General features: G+C 37.4%; 2 protein-coding genes across 3 annotated transcripts in view; both read right to left on the bottom strand.

The window, feature by feature from the left end:
* Positions 1-22: 22 nt before the first annotated feature.
* LOC117987488 (15-hydroxyprostaglandin dehydrogenase [NAD(+)]-like) lies at positions 23-4,288 on the bottom strand. Of its 2 annotated transcripts, none has more exons than XM_069502608.1 (2): positions 3,526-4,288; positions 23-1,130 (listed from the first exon to the last, which is right to left on the bottom strand). In XM_069502608.1, exon 2 carries the CDS (start codon positions 1,101-1,103, stop codon positions 348-350), a length of 756 nt encoding a protein of 251 aa, XP_069358709.1. In that variant the 5' UTR covers positions 1,104-1,130; positions 3,526-4,288; the 3' UTR covers positions 23-347. The 2 variants fall into 2 exon arrangements, with proteins under 2 accessions (XP_069358709.1, XP_069358708.1); XM_069502607.1 differs by lacking the exon at positions 3,526-4,288 and adding an exon at positions 1,228-1,248.
* A 3,243-nt stretch (positions 4,289-7,531) lies between these two features.
* Positions 7,532-14,437, bottom strand: part of LOC117987493 (uncharacterized) — a 34,759-nt gene continuing 27,853 nt past the window's right edge. The window contains exons 17-21 of the mRNA XM_034974517.2: positions 11,380-11,490; positions 11,074-11,295; positions 10,606-10,706; positions 9,635-9,803; positions 7,532-8,022 (exon numbers count right to left, since the gene is read on the bottom strand). Of these exons, the coding sequence (XP_034830408.2) occupies positions 7,856-8,022; positions 9,635-9,803; positions 10,606-10,706; positions 11,074-11,295; positions 11,380-11,490 (770 nt within the window). The 3' untranslated portion in view covers positions 7,532-7,855. The remainder of the gene's footprint in view (positions 8,023-9,634; positions 9,804-10,605; positions 10,707-11,073; positions 11,296-11,379; positions 11,491-14,437) is intronic.

Consider the following 14,437-nt stretch of genomic DNA (forward strand, 5'->3'; position numbering starts at 1 on the left):
AATATTTTATTTATTTATTTACTTACTAGCTTATGCTCGCGACTTCGTCCGCGTGGACTACACAAATTTCAAAACCCTATTTCACCCCCTTAGGGGTTGAATTTTCAAAAATCCTTTCTTAGCGGATGCCTACGTCATATCAGCTATCTGCATGCCAAATTTCAGCCCGATCCGTCCAGTAGTTTGAGCTGTGCGTTGATAGATCAGTCAGTCAGTCAGTCAGTCAGTCAGTCACCTTTTCCTTTTATATATTTAGATAACAAATAGCCAAACACTTCTGAATACTAAATTGATACTTTCACAATTACAAGAGAGTTACAAAATAAGTCCTTTTGTGAGGAAAATGCTTAAAACTTCAATTCCTCAGCTGGTCTTGTACCTTCTACGAGCCACACGGTAGCAGTATCACCCTTTTCGAAAATCTCCACTGTGCCTCTACCGATATCTTCAGGAGCTTGCCAGTCATGTGCCAACAAATACTCTTTGCACTGTGGCATCATATCTTCTTCCATTATTTTAGGATCGTTAGCCATATTTGTGTGGGTCAAACCTGGACACAGGGTAACTATACGAACACCAGATCTTTTGAAATTGTCCTCGTGACCGAGAGATCTCGAGAATCCGATCACAGCGAATTTAGATGCATGGTAATAAGGACTGTAGGGAGCTATTCTGTAACCATAAATTGACGATACATTTATGATGGTTCCACCTCTCCCACCTTTGTCAATCCTCATGTGTTCATAAAACTTTACGGTCCACTCCATTAGGGCTATGGTGTTGACTTCTATTGTACGTCTGATGTTCAGTTCATCAAGTACACCTGCATTATTGATAAGGAGGTCAACATTTTTGTATTCAGCAACGATTTTGTTGTATATAGCTTCCAGATCTGTCTGAACGTTGCATTTGTAAAAGACAATCCTGTCATCCCCATATTCTGATTTCAAAGTTGCTTCTGCTACTTTTCCGGCTTTCTCGTTGACATCCAGGCCTATCACTAGTTTGGCGCCTTTCTGTAGGAAGCTTTTTGTCATAGCCAGCCCTAAGCCGTCGGCTGCTCCCGTTATAACCACAACTTTTCCCTTCACGTCACGAGCCATCTTCACTGGAGCTTACTTAATTGATCACTGAAATAAAATGGTTATTTTTCTATTTCTATATATCTAATGGTTGTTACGAAACATGATAAAGCAAAATGCATTAGTATAATCAATCTATACTTACAATAAAACTATAACCGGACGATTTCTGTACATTAAAATATATATTATTATTTTGTAAAATTTTAATCGGAGGGAACTTTACTATCGATATTTTCTGTCTGTCTGTCGTTGTGTTGATTTTTTGCATGAGTACATTTAAAGAGCTGGAGAGTGACATATGCCCTTTTTATCCCGGAAAATCAAAGAATTCCCACAGGATTTAAAAAAGCTAAGTTCACGTAGACGAGGTCGCGGGCATCAGCTAGTTGATAATTATGTTGTTTTTATCTGATAGGGTATTTCCAAAGTATACGATAACTAACAAAGTATTTAGATAACAGCTTATTATATTCGAGTACGTATTATTATCACCACTATAATTATCATCTTACAAATTAAAAATTTTGACCAGCCGTAGGTAAGCGTAACATTAATTATTTCAAATATTTGATATAAGCACAAGTTGTACCTATATCAAATATTTGAAAAGAGCAACCGCCGAGTTTCTTGCTGGTTCTTCTCGGTAGGAAAGGCATTCCGAACCAGTGGTACATGCATCCGACTATTCGTAAGTACTTGTAAAAGTTTATACGAATAAAAAAGATTTTTTTTTTATTTTTTTTTTTTTACCTATTCTGAATAAATTGTATGTTATTATTATTTTAAGGTACTATAAAATTTCTTATCTTATAAAAAAAACTGAATAAATAGTTTGAGTTTTGAGTTTGAGTTTTTATTGTTAGGTATACTAGCTGACGCACGCGACTTCGTCCGCGTGGATTTAGGCTTATAACAATCGTAGGAACTATTTGGTTTTCCGGGATAAAAAGTTGCTTATGTCACTCTCCGGGTCTTTATCTATACCTACCTACCAATGCAAAAAATCACGTCAATCCGTTGCACCGTTGCGACGTGATTGAAGGACAAACCAACAAACTAATAAACCAACAAACCAGCAAAAACAAACACACTTTCGCTTTTATAATAAGGGTACTGATAATAATGTAAAGTATTGAATCTTGATGCATTATTTATTAGCAATCTTACCTATGTCTTATATAATATGAGTGTTTTAACTTTTATCAAGGAAAATACTTCACACGTCTTTAATTATTTATAGTAGCAGATAAACGTGAGTTGAGAAGGAAAGGGTGAATAAGTACGTACCTACTCCATTGAATTGTACACCACACAAAAACAAAATGAAACAAAAATAGAAGTAACTAGTTAAAACTCTCAAATGAGAGGATTCTTTTCAATTTCATTATTTCATTTTTTTCAACCATTATTTAAATTTTCCTAGGGATCTCTAACTTTCTGAGAATAAAATATAATTCGTGCTACTTGCTAATAATGTAGCTTTCTATAGGTATAAGAATTTTTAAAATCAGTTGAGTATTTTTTGAGTTTATCCTACTTTTTTCTTTAAATGTTTGTTAATTTTCGATGGAAGCTTGATTTCTTCCGACATTTTGTTCAAATATCGTCATAATTCAACAAATTAACACAAACCAATATTAAACTATACTTATAAACTTTCCTCTTGAATCGTTCTATCTATTGGTGAAATCCGCATTAAAATCCGTTGCGTAGTTTAAAAGATCTACGCGTTCAAACATACATACACACAGCGGGAAGTGACTTTATTTTATACAATGTAGAGAAGATCTATGCAAGGTTCGTATGCTCAGAAGATATAGTAATTGGTGGGTATTTGCTATTGGCTACAATAGGAGCAATTTTTCAATTCAATACATCTTTAATTTATTTAACTAACTCTCCCGCCCTGACTTCGCTCGGATGAAATTTCTGAAAATCTTTTGTTACTTAGATTTATGTTAAGTTAATGTACAGGGGCCTCCTTACATTCTTACTTTTGCAGTGTAAGTTGAGGATGCTTATATAGTTGCATATGCAAACTATAGCTGATAGCTGTGATAGCGGCATAGAAGGCCGATGTCCTAACCACTAGTTAGGACATCCGCCTTCTGATCGGAGGTCGGGGGTTCGATCCCGGGCACGCACCTCTAACTTTTCTGAGTTACGTGCATTTTTAATAATTAGAGTTTACATGCATTTTAAGTACCTAATTAAATATCAAGGAAAACATCGTGAGGAAATCTGCATGCCTAAGAGTTCTCCAAAATGTTCTCAATGGTGTGTGAAGTCTACCAATCCGCTTATGGCCAGCGTGGACTATGGCCAAAACCCTTCTCTCTGAGAGGAGACTCGTTCTTTGTGGTGAGCCGGTGATGGGTTGATCATGATGATGATGATGCAAACATGCAAATGCATATATTATATTCTAGTCATTACCTACCTAATGTTATATCACCAAACACGATAAGTGGTCACTGCACAAGGTACGCGATGCAACTGAATGAGCCACAGGAAATCTATTGTCATTATTTAGTTAGTTCACTGACCAAAATATACGCACGGCATATTCTACGCGTGCGAAAGTGCGTTACACCATCCGATCGTACGACACGATATAACATCGCACCTTCATCGCAAGGTTGAGATCTTGAGATGAGCGTACTTTGACTTTGCTCTGACTTTTTTTTCTTCTGGCTTTACACAGATTAGCTGCTCCAACTTAAAACTTTGTCGGACTCACACAGGAAGGGTTCCGTACCATCGTACAAAAAATAACACTTAAGTACTAATTTTGATTAATTATCATAGCAGTCATATAAAAAATACAAATACAGCGGCAATAGGAATACGCATTCTATGAAAATTTCAAGTCTCTACCTATTACGGTTTACGAGATATAGCTCGCTGACAGACAAACGGCTGACAGGTGGACGGACGGACAGCGGAGACTTAGAGCGGGGGCACACGATGCGTTGCGGCTGCGCCGCGTCGTCTTACATAGAAATATCTGTGGCATGTCACACGATGCGCTCCGGCGCCGCACCGGACTTGCAGCCACCGAGACGAGGCAGGAAGGGGTGAATGCGTTGCGACGTCGGAGCGGCACCGCTCAGTTGTTTATGCGTCACAAGGAAGGACACTATCCAACGCTGCTACGGCGCCGCTGATACATAACAACGTTGCGGCGCCGCCGCACCGCTCGTGTGCCCACGGATACGGTGAAATCTTTGCGGTGCGGCGCCGCAACGCATCGTGTGCCAGTTTTAGTAATAGGGTCTCATTGGCACGAACATCACAAAGGATGGAACACGAATTTCACGCTAAAGGTGCTGATAAGCTTGAGCATTCACTTGTAACAGAACATCGAGCATTCGCCGTTTTTATTTTTGTCGAACTGAACAACGAGCCGAGCCAAGCATAGAGCCAAATATTGGTACGAACATCTTGAGCATTCTAGCGAATGCTCGTCTATTCTTCATGAAGATGTCGGACTTGACGGTCGCGTATGCTCACAAGAATGCTCGCCAGAACGCTCGATAGAATGCTCACTAAAATGTTCTCGTATTTTTCTGTGATGTAACATTCGCATGATAAACTTGAGCATTCACTTGTAATGAGCATCATTACAAGTGAATGCTCAAGTTTATCAGCACCTTAAGATTCTAAGTTGCGCGATATCGGAACGTGTGGTGTGGACTTGGCAGTCTTTGACATAGCGGTTTGCATCCTCTTACGCCATTTACATGCCTCATCGACGCATGCGGCATTCCAAATGTTATCGCTGATAGATCAGAATAGCAATTTGCTCCTCAAACAACACTGCGGCCACGCCCGAACTTCATAAACGCTATTACAGTAGTAGTCGCGTAGTACAGAGAGAGCCAACGCGTGGCGCGTGGCATACCTTCGTCTTCTTCTAAATATATAAAAGGAAAAGGTGACTGACTGACTGACTAACTGATCTATCAACGCACAGCACAACTACTGGACGGATCGGGCTGAAAGGCATGCAGTTAGCTATTATGAAGTAGGCATCCGCAAAGAAAGGATTTTTGAAAATAATTCAACCCCTATAGGGAGGAAAATAGGGTTTTGAATTTTTTTGTGTAGTCCACGCGGATGAAGTCGCGGGCATAAGCTATTATAATATAATATCATATAATAATTTATATGATATTAATATTATATTAAGTATCATATAGATTAGTATGGATAGAGATAAAATTTTAAAAAAACGCTAAAATCCCATTAAAATCCATATAAATTCGATTGCCTCGTAAAACATCGAATGTCCACCTCCTAAAACTTCACGGCCCCAGTGACAGATACCCCCCCCCCTCCCCCCTCCCGCCACGTCCCCTCTCACCTCCTCTCCCGCCTATCTGACAGATGAGGTTGATAAATTGAGGTTGGGATCGTCGGCAATCTTCCCGCAATTTTTTACCTTCCTTTAACGTAGTGCTTTGAAATGATGCTGTGCTCTTACATGAATAAAAATCGGCTAAGTGCGAGTAGACTCGTGCTCTATTTTAATTTACACTAGGTGAGGCCCGCGACTTCGTCCGCGTGAGTTTCGATTTTTAAAATTCCCGTGGGAACTCTTTTATTTTCCGGGATAAAAATCCTATGTCCTTCTCCGGGATGCAAGCTATCTCTGTACTAAATTTCGTCAAAATCGGTTAACCGGATGGGCCGTGAAAAGCTAGCAGACAAACAGACAGACAGACAGACAGACGGACAGACAGACAGACAGACACACTTTCGCATTTATAATATTAAGTATGGATGATTTTTTACACTATTCCGTACTCGGGTATTTTTTTCGACATTTTGAACGATGATTCAAAAACTGTTAACTGTTAACTGTCTGACGGACAAACGGACAGAAAAACAGACAATGATAACGCGACCAGAACGCAAAGCATCTTGTAATAAATGTATGAAATGGAATTTTAGCCTATTTGAAAGAACTAGCTTTTTGGAAATGAAGATAGTAAATAAAATAGAAAATAATAAATAACATTTTATTGCAATAAATTCTGAAATCTATATTACCTACCCCGTCCAATAATCAACTACACACAAGTAGAGAAAGAGCCTGTGAGGGCCAGACCTTCGTTATTTCATAAATTCTGGAAGCTTCTCTGCGCATTGCCATCAACACGGGAAGGAACGATCAACGACTATGAAGTTGGGATCATGGTGGCTTAACTCGCCATTTATCTAATAAGTGGAAGCCATTAAATTAATACTGAAAGACAATGTTATCACAGTAGATAATTAGTTAGGTATATTGCTGGATTGATAGAACTATTGGCCTAATTTGTTTAGAAAATTGCTATACTCCTTCGATGGCACATTTCAATCTAGACAGTAGACTGCAATAACCTTATCATTAAAAACTATTTAAATGGGAACGCTAAATTACAGCTAGTTTAATTTTATCGTACGTCCTAAATACTAATTATATCTCATTTTTTTCTCATATAGGTACAGTACCCGTAGTATAAGATTTTACGTCTCACCAAACGTTGCTAGAATTCGAGTCGAAACACATCCGCGTTATAGTAAACTGGATCTTAACGGCCTTGTTTTAAAGTTCAAGTTTCTCACATCTACAGCCAGCGCTCCAAGCGGAAACGTTGCGAAATTAAAATCAGTGGCATTGAATTTTTGACTTCAATTCAAGACTCTTTAGGTCCATTTTACTTTGATGTTATTTTGTTTCGATTCTCGAATTCTAGCAACGTTTGGTGAGACGTAAAATCTTATACTACGGGTACAGGGTGTAACCAAAACGCTAGCAAAACTTAGCGTTATAATAATATGTAATACCTACGTCGCGGCATTGACTCCGAGTGGCCTACTTACGCAACATTTGTTGACCTCTAGCGTCAGTCATATGTTTTATTTGCAATATAACGTAAACTTTTACAAAATTAGTTTAGTTTATTTTAATTAAAGTTTTTTTTGTATGTTCTTTGCGTTATTTTTGTGGTATCATACCTATCAGTAATAATCATCAGTACTATCAACTGTCTTAGTTTTTGCCAGCGTTCTGGTTACACCCTATTGTTATATGATATTTTTTTACAGTGTATGCACAAGTTTACAAATAAGATGAAATCAATTTTCTTAAATGCAATTAAAATATCCTGTGATTTCCCTTGAATTACCTGAACAATGTATAAATTCTGTGAATTACTTAGTTTATTTCAGTTTTGACATAGTAAAAGATATCTACTCGTGTGGTAAAAGGTGTAAAACCTTTTACTAAGATAAAACATAGTCAAAAGTCGATTTACTAAAGAATTCAATAATTGCAAAAAAATCTTAGATAATTACTCAGTTTATGTTAGTTTTGATATAGTAAAAGGTCTTATTTTAACATAAAACATAGTCAATAGTCGATTTACTAAAGAATTCAATAATTGCATGCAAAAAAATCTTAGATAATTACTTCGTTTATTTTAGTTTTGAATTTTGATATAGTAAAAGGTCTTACTTCAACATAAAACATAATAAATAGTCGATTTACTAAAGAATTCATTGATCGCAAAAAAATCAAGTACAATAATTTATAACCACTATTCTATTATTATGGAAATCAATTCATTTTTTTTACTTTTACATATTTATGATAGTGGATAGTGCATAGTTGTTGTAAACTTTACTACGTAGTGAATTTTTTTTGTAAAACCTACGTGAGTTCTTTTTGTGAACCGACATTGCAACATGCTACATTGCTTAAAAATAAACAATTTAACTTCTTAAGCGCGTAGCCTAAACTTCAACCAGTGGCCACCTTCCAGGCGAGGGTTGAACGACTCTGAGGAGAGCTTCGCAGGGAGACGAGTCTTCTCTGATGGCGACACCTCAATGTGCAGCAGGATATGGTACACCAGGAACTTCAGCTCGCAGAGCGCGAATCTTGAACCTGGTCATACAAACATATCAAGTTACGTACTTATAAAGATTTTTTTACTCCTGCCGTAGGTACTGCTTCATTATCACAATTATCAACCGATAGACGTCCACAGCTGGACGTAGATCTCTTGTAGGGACTTCTTTAGACAAAGGTTTTGCACCGCCTGAATCCAGCGGCTAAACAGCCTTGAATTTAAGTCAAATATTCAATGCCAATGATTTTAATTTCGCAATGTTTCCGCTTGGAGCGCTGGCTGTAGAAGTGTAGACAAACTTGAGCTTTAAAACAAGGCATTTAAGATCCAGTTTACTGTAACGCGGAAGTATTTCGACTCTCGAATTTGGTTTGGTTTGGTGAGACGTAAAATCTTGTACTACGGGTACAGGTGCAAAGTCGCTATTCTAGAATCTTGGGTCCCCAACGTCTTTCGTTTTTCGTATTGCTTGCGAACATGGAAAGGTCAAGTATCATCCCAACCATTACTGAGCACCTCTCATTCAGAGAAGGCCCTTTCCACCACGCTGGCATTCAGCTACCCACATGGTAGTGTAATAGATAAATACATTGCTTAATATGTATTGCATAATATAAAATTCATTTATGTAACATTTTTTTTAAAGAAACTGTTGAATTTCTTATCGGCTCTTCTCAGTAACATGTGCTTTACAAACCGTAGTAGAGTGATGACATAATTATCATTCTGACGAAAGAAATTAATTTCATTTTGAAATACAAAGCAACCTTGTGCACCTTAGCTTTTCAGAAACTTACAAGAGTTATCTGAACTAAAATAAATTGTTCACACACACATAAATCTCGCACGCCAGACGGTACTTGTTAAATTTATCTGAGGCGATAAATCAGGCGCACAACCAAATATGTATTTTGACGCCTCTGCGCCTGCCTGCCGCGTGCAAACCAAATATATTATGACAAACTCATATTGCATTACATAATCTTTTGATTCTATGGATTTCCTCATTTATTTGATCACTTAGAGAAACTCCAAGCATTGCATCAAATTCACTTTGACATTGCTTCAAATGATGCCAATAGCAACAACGATTTCATAACTCTTGAGCAAGTTCCACTGCCGGACAGTCACGTTATGACGTAATTAGGTGTCAATGATCTCACGGGGAAATACCTGATCCACGCAGACCAAATGTAAATGACTTTCCTTAACTTAAACGATTTTAAATAACTTCCATGATCGGTCTCCATATCAAATAAATAATCGTTGTGGTTTGTATTTCTTCTTCTTCCTTGCATTATCCCACGCTTTGATTTGTTAAAGTACAGAATAATTGTTGTATAGAAGCAGGCGTTACTTTGCCGAAATCCATGATATACTATGAACCTAAAGCTTAATTTGCTATAATCCGCTGAAACAAGTCGAATCTGTATGGTGAAACATTGCATTGCTTGCCTGGTGGCTGATTTTTCCTGCATGTTTAGCAGTGGGAGGGCGGGCGGTGCATGTCGCATGCTGCATGTTGCACCATACAGATTTGACTTGTTTTAGTGGATTATAGCAATTTAAGCTTTTGGTTCATTTTATACAGAATAATTTATAGAGAATAGTTGTTTTGAAAAACATACAATTACAATCTACTGTTACCTATACAATTCCTAGGTCCAAGTCCAAACGGCATGTAGGCGATAGGGTTAATGAGGTGCTTGTTCTCATCGGAAAAGCGTTCAGGGTCGAACTTCTGGGGGTTCGGGAAGAACTGCGGGTCATGGTGGAAGCACCACGATGGGACCGATAGGATTTCTCCTTTGCGAATCTGAGAAAAAAAAGAAAAAAATTTTTTTTACCTTCTACTGCTGCCTATCTTTCCTGATTTTAGGAAACCCCACTAATATCACAGAATAAGGCTGATATCATACTGTGCTTATATCTTATAGCTGAATAAATTTACCCAAAGGAGAATGACAGATCCTGACCCACCAATTAACACACGATATTATAAATTAATGATAAATATCCTAGTATTAAATAATCACTTAAAAATTAAAAATTGTGATTTTGAACTTGCGGATGTTTTTATAAATTTTACAAAATATAGGTAAATTGCATATGACCTAGAATCATTATGTGACTTAATCTTAGATTTAATGAAAAACCGCAAGAACTAGAGGTGTTAAATCCTATGTTTAGTTATCAGTGATGAAACAGCAACAAAATGCTGCATAGAGCATAGGTACGTGTAAACGACTTTCATATAATATGTAACAAAATGAGTTACGGTTCTATAGAAATTCTGTCATTGTCCTTTATAGAGTAATAGGGTATTTTAGATCTGCCATTTTGAGAGCAACTGCTTTGCCCGTTACCAAAATTTAATGGTACTTCAGAAAATTAACCCAAAATCGAAATCATGTCGTCGTCTCAGCTAATGGAGTCCACAATAGAACCATAGGCTTAGAATTTTTTAGAACACAGAACTTTGCAAGATACTCCATACGTACTTCCATTCATGTGTACAGCTTTTTTGTGACTGGATTGACGATACCTGTCCACCTAATAGGGTCTATAAATCTAGGGTCTAGGGTCAAAGGAAGGGAATACAAGAGAGAAAATCTTACAATGTAGTCCTTAGTAGCTTTGCTATTAGGTTTTCCCAAGTTGTAGTCTTTGACACAGATCCTGTCCAAGGCCATCGCTGGAGGCCAGAGCCTGAGGACTTCTGCAAAGAAAAGAAATTAAAATCAACATATTTTTTTTGAGAAATACTTCCCGATAGTGTATTTTGGGTTTTTGGTAGTGCTAAAAATTTTTAACATTGAAAGGCCTCAGCTCTCATAGAAAACATCTTGAGGAGTTGGACTTCAAACCACCGATTCTGTAGATTAGTAAACTACAAACAATATTTCAGAATGCCTCCCAAAATATTAAATTTAATTGACCTATTTCAATACCAAAGTGCTTGCCTTAAATTTTAAGTTTATCAATGTGACTTTGAGTTTTTTTGGGAATCTTCAGATTTCTTCATGATTTTTTTACCAATTCTATATCTCTTTTCCTGCAAAATTTAACAAATAAAGTACTATTACCTGAAACGACCATATCCAAGTACGTCATGCTCTGAATAGCATTAAAGCTGAGCTTGCCGTTGTGTTTCTCGTTATATTCCTTTATCTCCTCGTACAGGCGGTCCTGGACCTCTGGGTGGAGGGCCAGCTCGTGCAGGGCGAAGGACATCGCAGTTGAGATGGTATCGAAGCCAGCAATGAAGAAGAGGACTGCTTGGGCGATGAGGTCGTTGTCAGACCAAACTGGGTAACAAATAAGAAATATAACGTGAAAATTCTATTACCATTATTGAAATAAATGTATTTGGTTGGTAATCAAAATCTAACCTCGGTCAGTATTCTTCTTGCCCACCGTAGATTCTTCAACGGTCGCGAAGCCAGCATCTTGGTCACCGTGACCATTTTCTGTACTCACCTTATCATCGTGAGTAAGTTGACCTGCGTGAAAGAAATATTTACAATTAATAATGGCTGATCATTCTGCGGGCGATGGAGAGAGCTATGCTTGAAGTTTCTCTACGTGATCAAATCAGAATGAAGAGATCCGTAGGAGAACTAGAGTAACCGACATAGCTCAAGACATTGGGGTTCCAAGGTGCTAAAATGGCGACCTCGCACCGGAAAGTGCAGCGTTGGAAGACCACCTACTAGGTAGATAGACGACAACAAACCAGTCTCAGGGAGCCGCTGGATTCAGGAGGAGCAAGACCAAGGCGTGTGGAAGTCAATATGTCCAGCTGTGGATGTCTGATGATGGTACAGAAGAACTTGATCAGTCAGTCATTAAATAACTGGTCCATCGAATTACAACCAGGCTCAAAACTAATCACATGCCGATAACACAGTTCAGTAAACGCATCCTGACAGAACTGAAATTCCTACATACCGTTGCACTTTGTGAATTCGTTTGTTCGAGAGACGACGGTCGCAAAATGTATTTTTTGAGTACACGGGAATCGTGTATTCAAAAATTGGCTGGCAGGTGCAGCCGTATTTTCAGTCTTTTGACGACCTCTATTGATAGAGCGTTGTGAATTAGCTTTTCTAACGAGAAATGGCTGGTTGGTCCTTGCTCTACACTTTTTCAAAAGAAAAAGAGTTTTTTAGGGTTCCGTACCTCAAAAGGAAAAACGGAACCCTTATAGGATCACTTTGTTGTCTGCCTGTCGGTCTGTAAAGAAACCTACAGAGTACTTCCCGTCGACCTAGAGTCCTGAAATTTGGCAGGTAAGTAGGTCTTATAGCAGACATTCGGGGCAAAATCTGAAAACCGTGAATTTGTGGCTATATCACACAAAAAAAAATTAAATTGTAGTCATGAACTAATAATTAGTATTTTCAATTTTCGAAGTAAAATAACTATATCAAGTGGGGTATCATATTATGAAAGGTCTTCATCTGCGCATTCTAAAACAGATTTATTTTTATTTTTATGCATCATAGTTTTTGAATTATCGTGCAAAATGACGAAAAACACGACTGTAGAACGGAACCCTCGGTACGCGAGCCTGACTCGCACTTGGCCGGGTTTTTTTTACTAGTACACACTTCTTTTATTGACAACTAAGCACAGTACAAATGCTTAGTAATATGCTAAGCTGATTCCTAGTTCCATGCAACTAACATGAGCAACAATACTACGATATCGATGGAAGAGTTTTTGAAGATAAATCGATTGAAGATAAAAGAGGACGAGGTTCAAGATAAATTGAATTTGTACACTTTTGAATAAAATAAATCTAAGATACTTAAGTAGGTACTATTTTTGTAAGAAGAAAATAGAGGTTTAAAATATGGGTTGATACTTATTTGGCTTATTTTATTGTCACTCGACGTAACAAAAAAATGAAGTCAAAAATAATGACAAATACATAATATAGAATCCTACTAATTCTATATCAATGCGTAGTACAGATATGGTCCGGCGGGTCACAACAAATTGGTAAGTTTTTACATATACGCACTTACTTTCTACATGAGCAACAGCCATTTTTGTCGTCGTTTTTATTTTTGCATGTAGCATAGCTCGAAAACGCAACCGAATCGTGATCAATCCTTATACGGTTTGCATGAGCACAACTAGTACTTAGTTTCTATACCATCACCAGCCATATCCATATCATGTAACGCACAACAGACGGAAACGTTTAAGTGCGGAAATCAGCCCAGAGCGAAGAAGATCATGTAATTTTTGGTGACGATCACGCATCTTTCAGGCGCCATAAATATTTATTACAACAAAATGGTTGCGTTATCGAGCAATGCTGATTCAAAAATCTGCTTATATGGAGCTCAAAAAAAGAGTTGAATGGATAATAAGTAAGCTCTAATTATGTTTACAGAAAACCCGTAAAGGCTGATCTAAGATTTGGTTGCGTTTTGGAGCTATGTCTGTTCAAACATATTCTTAAAATAAAAATGACGAGGAATATGGCTGCTGATGGTATCTGATAGAAAGTACTAGCTTTACACATACAAACTGTGTAAAAAATAATCAGAAATTCGGTTGCGTTTTGGAGAAACACCGATTCAAAAAATATGTCATGATTTTAAGTCAACACGCAATGTATTTTGGCGATGGTCTCTTGGTCTAAACGTTTGTGGTCGCAATTACTAGCTTCAATCCGGTAAGACCTGACCGTATGTTACAATGGCGCTGTAAATGCTATGCTATTTCGTGTTAATCACAGATTTCGCCCTGGTATCGTTATTAGCAACTCCGGAGACCTGAAATATACCTCCAATATTGGGTGGAGTTTAGTTCTGCCAATAACTAGACTACGTTTGTGTTTCAGCTATCTTATCAGAGACCAACTACAAATTGGGTAAACTACACTACAAGCTGCAGAATATTATCCAGATCGAAACGATGCTCTGACCAATCACAATATACCTACATCTAAATCATAAATGCAAACCCGTAATATTTTAAATAACATTAATGTATATGATAATAATATATCTAAGTATTGTAACATATTATAATTGCTTTTTAAAAAGGTTTCTAACTTGCCGGCTAATTCTGATTTCCGAACCCAAGTTATCCTAGATGAAATAAATTCATTTCAATATTTTTTACACTAGCTGCCCCGGCAAACTTCGTACCGCCTAACAGACGATTCTTTTTCAGGATTTAAAAAAATCTCCGTAAGAACCACCCCCGTACTTCAAGGAATATTATGAAAAAAGAATTAGCGAAATCGGTTCAGCTGTTCTCGAGACACATTTAGCGATTCATTTTTATAAAGAAGAAAAGAGATACGGCATTCTGTTATATCCTCATTTTGATTTATCATGATTTTAATACCATCAAAACTCGGATTATACTGGTTTGATTTTTTATTAAAACATCAAATAAAATCTACGCTCTATAAAACAACAACAT

The sequence above is a fragment of the Maniola hyperantus genome, chromosome 13 (genome assembly GCF_902806685.2).
Source record: "Maniola hyperantus chromosome 13, iAphHyp1.2, whole genome shotgun sequence".
NCBI classification, from domain to species: Eukaryota; Metazoa; Arthropoda; class Insecta; order Lepidoptera; family Nymphalidae; genus Maniola; species Maniola hyperantus.